Source organism: Calypte anna, chromosome Z, assembly GCF_003957555.1.
Source record: "Calypte anna isolate BGI_N300 chromosome Z, bCalAnn1_v1.p, whole genome shotgun sequence".
In the NCBI taxonomy this organism is placed as follows: Eukaryota; Metazoa; Chordata; class Aves; order Apodiformes; family Trochilidae; genus Calypte; species Calypte anna.
Window position 1 is genome coordinate 11,868,784 of NC_044274.1, and position 15,438 is coordinate 11,884,221.

Below are 15,438 nucleotides of genomic sequence, written 5' to 3' on the forward strand. Positions count from 1 at the left end.
AAGAAACCTTTCTGGTCATTCAAACACCTCTAATTCCCATAAAAATAAATGGCCAAATAGAGAGTTTTTTTGAGGGACACCACCAGTTTGACTCCCTTTAAGAAAAAATATCCTAAAATATCCCAAAAGGGATAATTACTCTTGAATGTAACACTCGGACTGTAGGAAAAGCTTGAGTAAGAGATAGCATGTCCTTAGAGCATTGGCTTAGAACAAAATCTACTTACGTAAGAGAACTGGCAAAATCATGATTCTCAGCTACAAGTCCTCCCTGCTGCACAGACTAAAGATTTCTTATGAAGCGGGTAAAGAGCAGTTTTGAGGTAAACTAGCATCAGTTTTTGTTCACCTTAATAAACCATGTGTTATAAAGTGTAGCAGGTGGACAGCTGCTTCAGCTGAGCCACTGAGGCAGCCAGTACTGATAAACATCCTTGTTGAAGAAGGTGACATTCCTTGAGGCGTCAGCAAGGAATCACGAGGGCACAGTGACTACGAGGACAGGTTAACAGAGCCAAGCTGAGAGCAGAAAAGGTAATAAAAAGGCAAAAGTGGAAACACCTAATATTGGAAAGCAGGACAACTCCTTCAGAAGTAGGAAAAAGGAAGTCACCAAGAAACAGGGGAAAGCAAGAGACTAGGGGCTAAAATCAAGAGAGAAAAAAGCTGATAAATAGTTTGGAAGTACAGAAAGGTAGGAAAGAGAAGAACTAAAGGCTATTAATTAGCAGTCCTTCCTCTATTCTTTTCCGCTGCCTTAGGAACCACCTTTTCTTCCCAGTGTTTCTACAGAAACTTTCTCCTCCTGAGTCAGAAGGAATTTCCTGCTGTATGCTTTTCACAGGCTTCCTTGCTGTCGCTTTGTTGGGAGAGAAAACAAAACCCAATGGGAGGAAACTCCAGATCTTATTCAGATATTCACGCAGGCAGCAAGTCTGACCATGCTGCTTCTCTACCCAAAAGGCTACCTCCTAGACACACTTGAAATCACTTTCTTTGGCAATTAGAATGCACTTGGCAGCATCTCATTTCCTGTGTAATTAAACTGCAGTATATGTTAAGGATTCAAACAGAACAAATTAGTTACTTTTTCAATAAATTTGTACTTTTATGAAGCCAGAAACACTCTTCCATATAGAAAGACACATGGACAACAGGAGAAACTAGGATGCAAGAGGCTATGACTGCCTGAAGCCCAGCTGAGGCAGAATTGAAGCTTAGATGGAAATCTTTAAAAAGTTCTGTTTCCCACACTGGTGAAGACCAGAGCCTCAGTAAAAGCTGGAAATTACTTAGTACATCAAAGAAAAAAAAAATCCTTTTGGTATTGCATGCATGTGATAAGCAGTAACATTTGCAGCTCATAGCTTGAAAGGATGCTTTATTTTGTTTCAATACAGATTCAATCCAGTTCACAGAGAACACGTTAGTTAATACATATCTTTACTTCGTAGGAGAAATGGGCATGAACACGAGTATTCAGTTACCAGCCTTTTATAGCCATTTTATGCAACTTTCACCTTAAGCACCATGTATGGCACACAGGTTTCACTGGCATCCCATATAGGAGCACTGTAACTTCATCTCTAGAAATACAGTAGATTATGTAAATCTCAAGGACTATAGAAATAAACACACTGCTTGGGAATTTACCTTTCAAAATCCTGTTTTTGCCATAAATGTGAGTTTGTTTTAAAATGGTGTATCCCTGAATAATATGTGTACTTACTTGAGGCACATGTTCAAGTTCAGGCTATGGAAAGCAATCTCCATTTTATGCAGCCATTGAGAGCTGAGGATATAGAGCAGCCGAGTGTCCTCAGCCCAGGTCTTCATGAGCTGCAGTAGCAGCTCGTAGGAAGTTTCAGGTACCTGAATTGCATCAGAATAAAGCAGCTTCCCATGTTTAACCATTTTTCAAACCTGAAATAGCAACAAAGGCAAGGATGTTGCTAAATTAGTCCCCACTAACCTATCAAACTTACCATCCTTGTTAGACATAAGGTCTACCAGCACCTATGAGGCCTTGGATTTTTTAAAGCACAAGAGAGGGCTTATATTTCAAAAGCTGATCTGCTTCCTCTGCATCCCCAGACTTATTCCAGGCAGTTCAGCAAAAGACACTGTCAGTCAAAACCTTCCTTACTTATATCACATTTGTTTGTTATACCAGGTACAAAATCTCCCCACCACAGCCAGAGAGGTTCGATCTTTCAGCAAAACAAAGCTAATAAATACTGTAGGCAGTTATCATCTATGGTGAACAAAAAAACAAAACTAAAGAGGAAGGAAAAAAGCCGCCACCCCCCACCTCCTGATTAAAGGGTGACTTCTTTTAAACCACGCTGGCTGAAAGGTAACAAAACCCCAGTATCTCCCAGAAGCTAACATAAAACTGGCAGGCACACAGAAAATATTTGCAGAAAAGGGACTACGAAAGATACTTTCAGTCTGACATACATTTAAGTAGCTGAAATTTTTAAAGCCATATTAAAAGTCTTATGCACTTAATCTGCTCTGAAATAAAACACTTTCTAGCCTTTCCATCTAATTATTTTTCTCTGATCTCAAAGTGCAACAGAAAATAAAATAAAAAAACAAACAGATCACAGGAGAGACAACATAAACAGTTTGTTGGCATATACTTTCACATGCAGAATATTATATAAGCTGTCAAATGTAAGAGCAACACGGCAACTTTCATTTTTCCTCCACTTAAAGCAGTCACGTTTTGAAATGTTTAAAAGAAAATGTCTGAAGTTCATGCCCAAGCTCCTCAAAGTTTTAAACACAGCATCTTATAACTGAGAGAACACTGTCTGTCTTTTTATCGTAAACCAGAGTTTGAAATATCTTACAATATGTTTTTAATTTCATTTTTCTGAAGAAACAGCATTTGAGAACTGAAAGAACAGTGTGCCATTAAATGTTAAGGACCATATTTTTAAAACCTTTATTAAAAAAAGGTCATATATGTATAATGAACTTAAATTGTATTTTAAAGTCAACTACTTAAGCACCTAAATGACTGAAAATGGAAGTCTAGTCACAGATGAGGCTGTATGGTTGTGCTCAAGACAGAAGAGGTCTACTCGTGGCAGGCACAGCTGCACACTCACAAGTCAGTCTCTTTCAGCCATGAACCCTGCAGATCTGAGCAACGTCACTGATTAGGTTAGTCTGAACTACTCAGTATAAACTCTCCATTTCTAATAAGAAGGATATTAACCAAAGCTTTCAGTTAAGCAATAAAATCTTTCTACTTAGCAACAGAAAATGAAAATGACATGCTTGCTCTGTTTCAGGCACTTTCAAGATCATAGTTTATTTACTGTACGTAAAAAGCTAGTATACAGATTAAGGGATCCCTTAAATTTCAACTCTACAGTTAAACACCATCTAGTATTCTTGCTCTGGATATAAACAAAAAACATTTCTGAACACCTGTAAGCCCCACTATAAATGTGCATTGTTATGAGGAAAAAAAAAGTATAAATCAATGCTTAATTTTTTCAATGCATGCTATTTACACTGTGAAACCAATGGGAGATAATAAGCAAAGAGGCAATAGATTTTTAAAAGCCAACGTTTTGTATAATTTTTGTTACAGTAGTGTGCTGATCAGCATAACTGTATATTAAAAAATTAAAATATAGAAGAGCATCCTATTACAGAAATCTTCATCATCTGTATTCCAGTCATTACTTGCTAACCATCTACATGCAACACCTTCTAGGACTGACTTTTTGGTTTTAAAGTGTAGAACAGATTATGTTGTTTAAGAAACAAGCATTAATTAGTGTACAAAATTAAAAACTGCACTCAGGAATTGTACTGGTCATGAGCCTTTTCTCTACAGAAGGGGGTGAAAAAAAAGAAAACAATCCAATGTATAAACAGTGATAGAAAGTGGTCTCTTTCCATATACTAATTATGAAGGGCAATGTCTAGACCTAGAATATCTGGGTAGCAAACTGTAGACACCAGAAACAAACAGCTTTCACATAGATGTTCTTTACAGGAGGCCTTTCTTTCCATCAAATGGCAATGGCTGACAGCAAATAAGGGGCACCAGGTGTACAACTAAATAGATCTTGCAAAATACTAAGATGGGGGAATTGTTAATATACAATTTGAACTATATATACAACATAATGGAATGTATCCCATCCCAAAACAGGTTTATGAAACAATTGGACCTTTATATACTAGACTTATGATTCATCTATAATTTTAATGAAAATGTAAGTACTCAAGAGACTTGCACGGAAAGTAAAATTTATGGGGCATTGTGCAGGAACTATTGACAAAGCCGCTTAATGGCATTTCTGCTTCTAAAGTAACTGTGTTAGATATAATTGAAACAACATCTGTGCATAAAATGTCCTGACAGACACTTTAACACAGGAGCTTTGGTGATTTAAAAAGGCCCTTTCTAATCTGCTATGAATGGTACTGCAGAAGTATTGATGCATGCACACATCTGTATTAGCTGAGACCAGTGGTCCAACTGCATGAACATTTCCTCCTTGAGGTGCTTTCCATGTTAAACTACTTCAATAACAGTAAGATGAAAAATAGACAAAACAAAGTATTTCTGATAACTCAAACTAAATAAGAAATGGAATGCCAATATGGCAGTAAAACCTTGTTCTGTTGTTTTTAAACAGGAAGGTCTCTTGTACCAGCAGAATCCTGTATACAGATACACATAGGAGGGAATACACCACTTATAATTCCCATTAAACAAAAGCTGATTCATCATGTGAGGAGGTACAAATTACAGAAAACATGAATAGTCAATAGAAGAGAAACAACTGGTTTACATGAAAGAAGAGAGAACGCTTCAGTCTGAATGCAGTTATTTTGTGAAAGCTGCTACAACAGCCCACAGAACCTCATTCGTGTTGGCTTTCATACATTCAACCTCAGGGTCTAAATCCAGGAGCTGCCGCACTCTTTTTGTGGCTAAATCATACTGCTCATCCAAAAGAGGGGCAAAAGCGTTCTCCAGAACATCTGAAGCATGGGCTAAATAAACAAGTGCCAGCAAGCGCTTGTCCATGCGGTGAGGGTCATTTACCCATTTCTCGAGAACAGCTTCTTGAACCTTCTTGATGAGGCGCTGTTTGATGTTGTTGTTGGTGAGAGGATGCGTAGTCATGTCAAAAAGAAGGAAGTTCTGTTTCTCTGTTGTCAATACACCTTTTTCCACTAGATTTTTAGCTAACCGTTCACGGACGTTTCGTAGTTGGTAGTGCAACTTCAACGGGTTCCATGTTTCACCTAAGCAAAACACGAAGACAGACAACAGTCAGACAAAGTTTAAGCTGTACTATTACAGTGATTTCCCCCTGCCACGGTGCAAAATGAGCTGTCAAATTCATATAGCTGACTATTACAGTAAGATATAGGGTTAATGTCAACATTTTTCTGATCTGTGACCTATTCAGATACAGGCATAGACACAGAGATCATGAGAGGTTCCTTGGAGGACTTTACTGTTTATATTTTTTATAAAAGGCCATCTAATCTATGTCTTGATTTAGGATATGAAAATAAACAGTCTTATACTGAAGGTTAAGAACCTCAAAACAGCCATGGAGAAAGAATTTTTAATAATAAAAAAAAGTATCTACTCCAGTTCTGCGCAACTTTCTGCTTCCAGACTCCCCTATTTCAGAGACTGGAAGTGTCATTGCCTTTCTTTCTGCCACAGAGACAACCTAATGCACAGATATTCTGTGCATTTCTGTATTTCTTCATGCCATGCATTTCTATATTTCTTCAGGCTTTCATTCTCTCTCCTCCTGCCCAAACAAAGCCAAACAGTGGTCATGAACTGGGGTTGTAGCGTTCACATGTCAACTGGAGCACATGTTGTGTGGGGTCTTTAATGCTTCAGTAAAATTTTTAATACTTTTTGCTAAGGCAGGAGAATCTGGCACTTTGGAGTGCATGACTGTGTGTGCATAGAAGAAGAAATTTAAAAGGCAAAATCATCCTCAACAGCTACTGACAAAGCTGTTAATTGTTAAGCATTACAAAATCCACCTTTGCTTAAAAGTTTACTTAACAATGTAAAATTTTAGGTCCAGCCTGCCTAAATATTTATCGTAAGTATTAATATCTTCTCCAGATATAAGGGAGTCTATGAATTTTAAGAGGTGATATAAGAAATAGCATTAAGTTTTTCTTGTATAGATGGATGTTTTCTATAAAATGATAGGAGACTTTCTGGATCAATTTGGTTTTTGTATCAAAAAGCTTTTTAAAAAATTCATTTGTTAAAGCACAATAATAGAAGTAAAAAACAAAGATCGCTTTAAGGTTCCTCCCACTGTGATACAGGGTGACATACTCTGTACCCAAGTAACAGCCAAGTTAAGTAAACAAATGAGATGATACCAACTACATACATAAAGGCAGGGAACGCACACAGGCCTAAACTAGGTATGTCTCTATAAATCTCAGACCTCACTGAATGTAATTCTCCAGCTTTACTGTGAATGAAACTATCACATGCACACACACGTACAAAAGAGTTGTTTCTTTATGGCATTTCACAGGGCAAAGCATGTTTCTTTGACTTTTCTACATTTGTTTGGTGGATGCAAAAAATCAGTACTGTGGTGACACCTTGTGACCAGTCCCCTCCACTACACAAACACTTGTACAAACACAGACCTTCAGATGTTTGTTCCATACAAAGGAAGATCTGACCTTTTGATCCAAATTTATGTATTCCCTATGCCTGTGTTGCTTATAGATGATCTTATAAACAACATCATCCTGGCAAACATCTTACATGTCCAAATAAGTATTTCATTTATGGCTTTGAACTCATATGTACTGTAACTTCAAGCAGCATTCTTCACATGGCTGATAACTGCAGATACAGTGGCTGTTCTTCCAGGATCAGGCCCTAAGGCAAAATTCTAAAAGAGTTTGTTAAAGAACCAAAAACAAGTAAACAAAAAAACCCACCAAAAAAACCACCACCCCCCAAAACCACCAAAATACATTTATTCAAAGGGCAGTTCTCTAAACTGAGAAATGCAAAAAACAGTAATGCTACCCAAGAACTAGTGATTAATACCCATGTGTGGGCAAGAATTATTAAGCCAAGCCTTAGCCACAGCCCTGACAATACTTTATCAGAACCAAAGCTCAGTAAGGTCAGGAAAACTTTAGCTTAGCTCAAGGAAAACATACAACACTGTTCATTCATTCATTGACCTTTTTTGAATCAGTACTAATTTCATGTGCTCCATCCTTGTGAGAGAAGGGGAAGTGTCAGCACAAATTATGTGTTTTGGACAAGAAAAATGAATTTGTTTTGCAGGCTACAGATGAGGAGCGTTGAGAAAAGTGAATTACAAGCAATGCTGCAGCCATGACCCCTAATAATTGGGACTGCTTTGTTATCTCTCCCCCCCTCTGCAGGAAGGAGTATGAACTGTTTAAGACAGTACAGGAAGAATAGGAGGAAGGGAAGAATGAAAAAAAGAATTCAGAGAACGATGGAGGGATTTTGCTAATTTTTAATACTCTCGCTTCTTGGTTGCTACAAGTAACAGACTCAGAGAAGCAATTTCAAGCCTTATTACTCCCCACCTACCAGAGTCATGTTGTTGACAAAACAGTGGGGGGTTTTTCCTACTCTGTTTGCACAACTGAAACAGGACTCTGACCTACTCCAAGGAAGTTGAATTTTACATGGTTTGTCTAAACAGAGAAACACTAGTGATGAATTCCGGCTACAGAAAAAAAAAACAAAACCTCAACAAAGCAACAAAACCACTATATTTTAAAATATGGTAATTGTTAATTTCAGCTTATTTTATGCACCCTGAGGATACAACTGTTGGCAACGTATATGAAAAAAGCTATCTGCAATTGTAAAGATGAAATATGACTTTTTTTTTCAACAATTTACCCACTTTATGAGAAGAGCTGTGTGCAAAGTACTTATCTTTAAGGATTTGTTTTGAACGAGAAGTAACATTTGAAAATATTTGTTGTATTCAGAAAAAACAGAACTCCTGACATTTTACTGTTTCTTTTAAATCAATGGCCAAATCATCCTTAATTTTTTTATCTCAGGGTGATCTCCTAATCACCTTTCTTTTTTAAAAGCTCTAGACCACACACCTAGACTCCAAATTTCCACTAACCCTCATTTTCAATTTCAGAGAAAGGTAGTTGTCTCTCCAGGGGGAAGCACTGATTTACTTCAGCACCAGGGGAAGGCACCTCTTCCACAGAGTTGAGATGTCCTTTGACACTTCATAAGGAGATCCTTTCTGATTCAAATTAAGTCAACAGCAACAGTTACTTACATTTGATTAAAAGCTACAATCAACAAGAGACTACCTTACAGACTAATTAACTTTTTTGCATACTTGCTCTCCAAAAACCTTAAAGTATAATCTCTAGTGATGCCAGATAATTAGCTTTATAGGGGGGAAAAAAAGCAAATACATTATGTCCAAGGCTTACCACTAAGCAGTTCAATCCAATTCTGTACTGTTTCTGGAGGTTGGGTCTCTTTTATGTGTTTCAGCGCTTCATCAAGCAGCACATCCCCTGTAGGAGCATCTGACTTGCAGATCACCTAGGACAAAATAAAATGCAGTCATTATTTTGAATTAACATGTGACATTGAGAATTCAATTACAAACTCAAATAGGGAAGGAAATCTCATTTTCTCCGTCTATATATTAATGGATAAAAATAAGTTTTAGATAACATCTGTAAGTTGTACAGCTCTGAAGAACACACTGACCTACATTACAATATTCCGTTCCCTAACAGTTAAAACACACATTACACAAAATATGTATTTACCAATAAATCCCTTAGTATGCAATAATTTAATTAATAATTTTAAGTGCTATCATTTAAGTTTGTTGCTGTTTCAACTTTTTAAATTATTTTAGCTCTTCCCTCAAATGAGCATAGGAAAACAAGAAAATCATTCATGGTAGCATAATAAAATATAAGAATTTGAATAGCTGCTCTTGTACCAGTTTAAGTAGTTATGTAAGACATGTACAAATACTTTTTTTATCTGGTTATAAAAACAAGAGCAAAAAATTAAAACATATGGATTAAATGAACCCAAGGGAATACCCCTGAATAAAAACCCCACAATAATAAAAACTTTCCTTAGGAAAGGTTTCAAACTAATCTATAAAAATAACTAAATAGTTTTACAAGTTAGGGTTTTGCAAGCATTCTGTAGGAATGTAAGTGGCAACTGTGAGAGAAACTAACATATCAATACAATTCCACCTATTCAAGAGAAGCAGCAAACAAAAGCTTTTATTTTTGCAAAGGTATACAATAATCAGAAAGATGTCCTGCACTGAGAGGAAACAAAAAGGAAAAATAATGGAGAAATCTTTATTAATACCTTTACAGGTCATAGCTAGAACACTATTTCCAATTTCAATAGTATACATGAGGCACAGAAAGTAAGAATTTCAGTAACTATCAGCAAGAAGGAACCTGTCCACAACACCATGCTAGAAAGAAAAGATCTAAAAAGAAAGTATGTATTTTTACAATGACAGTATCAAACAGTTGTTCAGGATGCCTCTGTTGATAAAAATAAAAGATACAGGCATATCCTAGACAAACAGAATATAACAGATAAAGATTATACTGTCAAAACTTCAAGTAAATTTAACACCCTGGGAGCTGCTGAAATGCATCCATTTTAAGACTAAATTTCTGCCAGGGAGGGATCAGAGAAACTTCACTACCTGTTACTGCCTCAACATTAAATGGTCTCTTGAGATACTGTCCAGGTCTCCATTTTGGGAAGCTAAAGATCACTCCCACTATAAACCTCAGATATTAGGTTTTCAGAACACAACCACATATTATTTCAGGCAATCCCTATTTGAAACTAAACACCACAACAATGCATATTTATCCTTCTGATTTACAACCATCACTCAAAACCCCTATTAACTACATACAACATTACGTATCTCCTGGTTTTATATCAAGATTATGAATTTTTGAAAGTTTGTTCTATCACTATACAGAAGTATAATTTCACTTGGGTATTCGAGCTGCTAGATTGTGACTATTAATAGCCACCTTTCAGCCATTCCTTTAACAACTAGCCTAAAGATATCCAACTTATCTTCTTTTTAAAATTGACAGGCCAGCAATATTCTTATTTCTTTGAAGTGTCTAACATGATTAGTTTCACAGTAATCTTAGTTACACTTAGTTACACCCCAACCTGCTGCAGTTGGTAACCTACTGCTCACTATCTTGCATTAAAAATAAAGATGTGTAGTAATCTTTTTCACATTTATTTTTTTTAAAAGCAAGCAACCAACCAAATTCACTAAAGAGATTTAAAATTGCTTTTAAATCTAGTATATAAGTAAGTTAGAGGGGGAGGAGAGGAGGGCTAAGTTTATAAAACAGCTTCTCTTGCTTATTTGGGGTTAACATACTTTTTCCTACCACTGCAAAGAAGTTTAGGAAGCTACCCTGAATGCAATGCAGCATGACAGGACACCTAAATGCCTAAGCATACAGTCATTTAAAGGAAAGAGCTGTCAGGAGCAGAGTCCTCCATTCCATTCAGCCAGCACTCCTGAAGCACTTGTCAAGCCACAATGTATGTAAGATTTTGTTTCAAGTTTATCACTTTATAGTAATGCATACAGCACTGTTTCTTCTCATTTCTTTGCTATATTGAAAATTTACAGCACAGATTCTTCTGATTATTCTTGCCCTTAAAACTAAAATATTGTGGGGAATACTTCCATCGTATTTCTTCTCCCCTTCCCAGCACAGGCAGAAGCAGAAGCCCAGCTATCTCTTTCCTATCTTTGTGGATTCACTTTCTTCAATAAGGATTTATCAGTGAACACTTCCTGGCTAACTCTTCAGAGTTGTAACTGAACAAGAAGAGTGGGAAAACAAAGGGGTTAGGGATCTTGTTAATTGAATCATCCAGAAGGTTAAGCATCCACAAGAGGGAATTTTATTTCTCCAACCGATGAGCTATGTTACAGAAAGAAGTTAAGATTCCGGTTCTTAGGAGACAATAGTTATTAGCATTACTGCAAAAAAACCCTTTTATTCCAATTTTTCAATGATTTATCAAGTAATAGATTTGACTGGTATCTAACTGCTGAGGAAATTTCAATTATACAGGATATTTAGTTTGCATACTCCACAATGCGGCTTTGCAACTAAGTAATGCTAAAGATTAGGCACCTCTTGCATTAATTTTAAATAATTTTCACTATTTAGTTTTAATACAAAAATTCAGTCATGCATGAATCACTCAGAATTGTCAGCTACAAAATACTGAAGTTAATCTGCCAAGAATTTGTTGGAATTTCTTACGTTTTCAAGAACTCTAATGATTTGCTTTGCTTTCTGAGGTTGTAAGGCAGCACAGAGTACCATTTTCTCTCTCAAATAACCATGAGGCATAGAAATTATTTATATATAAGCCCTAGCATTAACTTATTAGTTTCCAAAACTAATATTAGTAGATAGAACTCCAAAGTGATGCTTTGCTTACACAGTCTTAAGCCAAATTTGCAAGAAAACTGCAACACAAAATACATCTTAGTGACTTTCAAGGTTTCACCAATATCTTGAGGCTTGAAGTGGAAATCATTGTAGCTAGCAATCTTTTAAGTCAGATGTATGACCAAGGCCACAGTGAGCTGGTTATGAATTCATACTACAACCCAAAGAACTAGTTTGAGCCTCTTGTTCTCACTTTATTGCTTGTGCCAGCAGAGTCACTAGCATCCCTATCTGATGACAAGATTCAGAAAGCAATTCAAGTAGAAACTAAATTGGTCAAAGAAATGAATTGGTTTTCAGCCAGAATGGTTACCTAACAAGGCTGCACAAATACTAGTACAACTCAGTAAGCCTGTTTACAAAGGCAGCACTGCTCTCCTAAGCTGCAACACAGGCTAAAGCAACTGAAGCCTGAACGCCTCACTTCAAACCACGGATTGTAAATACTGATTTTTGTATCACAAATCAAAGCTTTGAGTTTTAAAAAAGGTTTTATCTTCCCACAAAATCCAAGGATGGACCTTAGGCAAGGAGGAGGGGCTAGCCTGACAGGAAGAGAGGCTGTAGAAAATGGTATTGCTACTGAATCACAACCTTGCATTAAACTAGACAGCTCATTCCACACAGGAAGCACAGTATTTAATTCATGGCGAAAACTGAAGGCAAGGAGTAGAAAGCCTGCAAAGGTAAAAAAGAGGACACTTGGTAGAGGTGAGACTTACCTAGCCAACACAGAAACAAAACTGAAAATTAGTGTTCATGCAAAATTTTAAGGTACAAAACAACAGGAGACATTGACCACAATGATTTCTAAAGAGACAGGTGGTGCAGGAACAGAAGAAGGCTCATATACCTCAGCAGTTAGAGATTTTATTTGCAAGAAAATTACTTAGGCAGAAACTAATCTTAATTTAAATTCTTTTTCATAGAATCTTTCTGCCTGTCAAAAGAAATATCCTCATTTCTTCACAACAGCAGAAAGAACCACAACCTTTAACACTGGGTAGTTTTTTAGATCTCCCTTAACAGAAGTGGAAGTGGAAGGAGGGTGAGAAGAAACAAGCATACCTACCTACCACCAAAACTCCACAATCAATTTAAACAAAACTTCCTTCCCCCAAAAAAACCAATAAAAAAAAACCCTAAACAAACATAAAACTAAAAAAAATCCCAAGAAAAAAAAATCTCACAACCACAAAGCAAACTACCCAAATGAAAACAATTTTTCTTGAATTCTTTACTGGAGAGACACATGGGTTATTTTTTAATTTTCCTAAAAAAAACCAAAAAAAACACAGTTACAATTTCAGATAGACAGAGCTGACAAGGTTTGCACAGAATGAAAAGAACTCTAAAGAACAATCCTGAATACTTAGGGAGGAAAAGTTTCAGAGGAAAAAACTGAACAATGCTGAATATGCTTAAATAAAGCTAAAACAAGCAGGAGCTGCTTATCTGAAGAAAGATTTGATTCTTCAGAAGAGGAGGAAGCTGAAAGATAAGCATTCCCTTAAAAAATTAGCAAAAGATAGTCAAATGTTGCCTGTCTACCAGAGATAAATGCCTTTTTATGGCACACTTTACTAAAAATACTATATTTTCAATAATCTTATTTCACAAGTATCCTGTAATGCTGATGAAGTAAAAATTCTCCAGACTAACTTCACACATTTTGTACAAGGAAAACGAGAGTGAAAAAAGTAGTAAGTTAAGACCTCAAATCTTCAGCCTAATTCAATAATGGACCTATAAAATTTGTTCATCTTAAAGGTCATGGAGTGCAACAAATTTAACATGGCATTAGATTAAACTAGACACAGTTTTGTGTTCTCAGGGGCCCAAGGTACAAGAATAATTTCCTTCCCATGCACTGCAAGCAGAAACTGAAACACTCAGTACACCAGAATTAAGTGGTGGCTTGCAGGACACACGTGGCAGGCTGTCCTTTCAGCCTCAGCCTGCATCTCACCAGCATTGCAAAAGCCAGTTCTTTCAGCAGATTACAACAGATGCTATTGGTTGTCAGCACTAACTGCTGCTACTCCACCCTGGCCAAAACCACTGCCAACTGTTAGTGCAAGGCTCCCAACAGTAGCAGGAACACATCAAGACAACATAAAGGAGAAGCGAACAAGTACAGGAGATATCCCAAGGCAGTTCAGCTCACCACTTTAACACTCTTTGTAATGTGTATCTGACTGAGGTCACTGGTTACAACCCCTATGTCCATGTAGAGAGAAAAAAAATAAATTCTTACAACCAGATGTAATTTATTGCCTGGAACATGACACAAATGTAAATGTGATCACTTTTCTCCACTTACCTTTCTTGTTAATAGACTTTTGCGCCTCATTCCACAAGTCTCCAGCTGAAGACGCCCTCGCAAAGCCAATTCAATCAGCATGCAGCCACGCAATCCTGAAGAGATGCAATCATTCCAGAATGACGTGTAACCCTGAGAAGAATGAAATACAATAAGATATCTCCATCTATACCTGAAAGCAAACAGCGAAAGAGGTTTATTGCATTCACTAGGCAATTCTCCTGCCTCCATACACTTTGAGTTGCATCACTAATCAATTATACCATTCCTGTGCTGAAAAAATGAAAGACAAACTCATTCCCTACTGGCTTTGACACTTAAGTCTCTGCTCTTGGAAGAACAGAAAAACTGTAGGGAAAGGATACAAAACAAAACAGCAAGGTATCCTGTACCTTGAGATAAAAGGTGTAGTTTATACATAGTCAAACTCGCTACATTTTTAAAACATCAGCTATTTTGTACTAGGGTCATAGATGCCAGACTCTTAAAGAAATTGCTGTATTTTGCACCCATGGAAAATGTGGCACTGATAAAGTAAAAAGAGCATGAAAATCAGTATTAAGTAAAATACAGAATATAATGGAAATACAACTGTAATAAGCACATACCACAGAACAGATCTTTCAGCTTTAATACAGTAAAGCAAAAGACCAGAATGTTCAAGAAAATGTTTGCAACAATTTACTACTCTGCTATTTAGATCTTTTGAACACATGCATTTTTTTAAAGCTTGATGAATACTCTTCTTACACAGACTGCAGAAGTGCAAACCACATTTATTCTACGAAACACACCATATCTACGTCTTCTGTATTTATGCATCTATAGAATGGTTGTGGTTGGAAGGGACCTTAAAGATCATCTAGTTTCAACTCCCATGCACAGGCAGGGACACCTCCCGCTAGACCAGGTTGCTCAAAGCCCCATCCAATCTGGCCCTGAACACTTCCAAGGATGGGGCAGTGCTCTGGTTTGAGCCTGGCCGATAACAAATGACCATGCAGCTGCCTGCTCCCTCTCCTCCACTATGGGAGGGTGAGGAGGAAATCCACCTAAAAACCTGGTGGGTCAAGACAAGGACTACAAGGTTTTCACTCATCTGTTACAGTTAAAGGCAAAACAGACTCAACTTAGGAAAAAAAAAAAACCAATCTAATTTATCATTAATAAAACCAAAACAGGGCAAAGAAAAAACAAAAACTAGACTTTAAATACTTTGCCCCCCTCACCCCTCCCCTCTTCCCATGCCCGAATTCCTTTTTTCTCAATATCTATAACTTCCCCCCTCCAGAAGCACAGGGGGACAGGTAGTGGGGTTTACAGTTCAGATGTTAAAAGGCTGTTTTCCACCACCCCTTCCTTCTTAGGGAAAAAGATTCCTTGCAGTCTTCCCCTACTTCAGTGCAATGCAGGGTCTCTCCCATGGGAGACAAACATCTCCAATGTTTTTCTGTATATTTGTACATATTTATTAACTCTCCCTTCTTTATCATCACTTTTTCATTAAAGTTGTGCAGTTTAGTTTCCAACCCATAAAT

At 37.0% G+C, this 15,438-nt stretch overlaps 1 protein-coding gene across 1 annotated transcript; it reads right to left on the reverse strand.

Moving 5' to 3' along the window:
- Window positions 1–1,364: 1,364 nt before the first annotated feature.
- Window positions 1,365–14,030, reverse strand: GOLPH3 (golgi phosphoprotein 3). Its single transcript, XM_030467397.1, has 3 exons — window positions 13,901–14,030; window positions 8,503–8,617; window positions 1,365–5,286 (listed from the first exon to the last, which is right to left on the reverse strand). The coding sequence occupies exons 1-3, from the start codon at window positions 13,979–13,981 to the stop codon at window positions 4,862–4,864; spliced, it is 621 nt and encodes a 206-aa protein (XP_030323257.1). The 5' UTR covers window positions 13,982–14,030; the 3' UTR covers window positions 1,365–4,861.
- Between the last annotated feature and the right edge of the window lie 1,408 nt (window positions 14,031–15,438).

Excerpts from the sequence above, each read along its gene's own strand:
- GOLPH3 (XM_030467397.1), bottom strand. The coding sequence starts at position 13,981 with ATGCTGATTGAATTGGCTTTGCGAGGGCGTCTTCAGCTGGAGACTTGT. Across the intron at positions 8,618-13,900 it reads AAAGTCTATTAACAAGAAAG|GTGATCTGCAAGTCAGATGC; the intron begins GTAAGTGGAGAA and ends ATTTTGTCCTAG. Across the intron at positions 5,287-8,502 it reads TTGGATTGAACTGCTTAGTG|GTGAAACATGGAACCCGTTG; the intron begins GTAAGCCTTGGA and ends TGTTTTGCTTAG.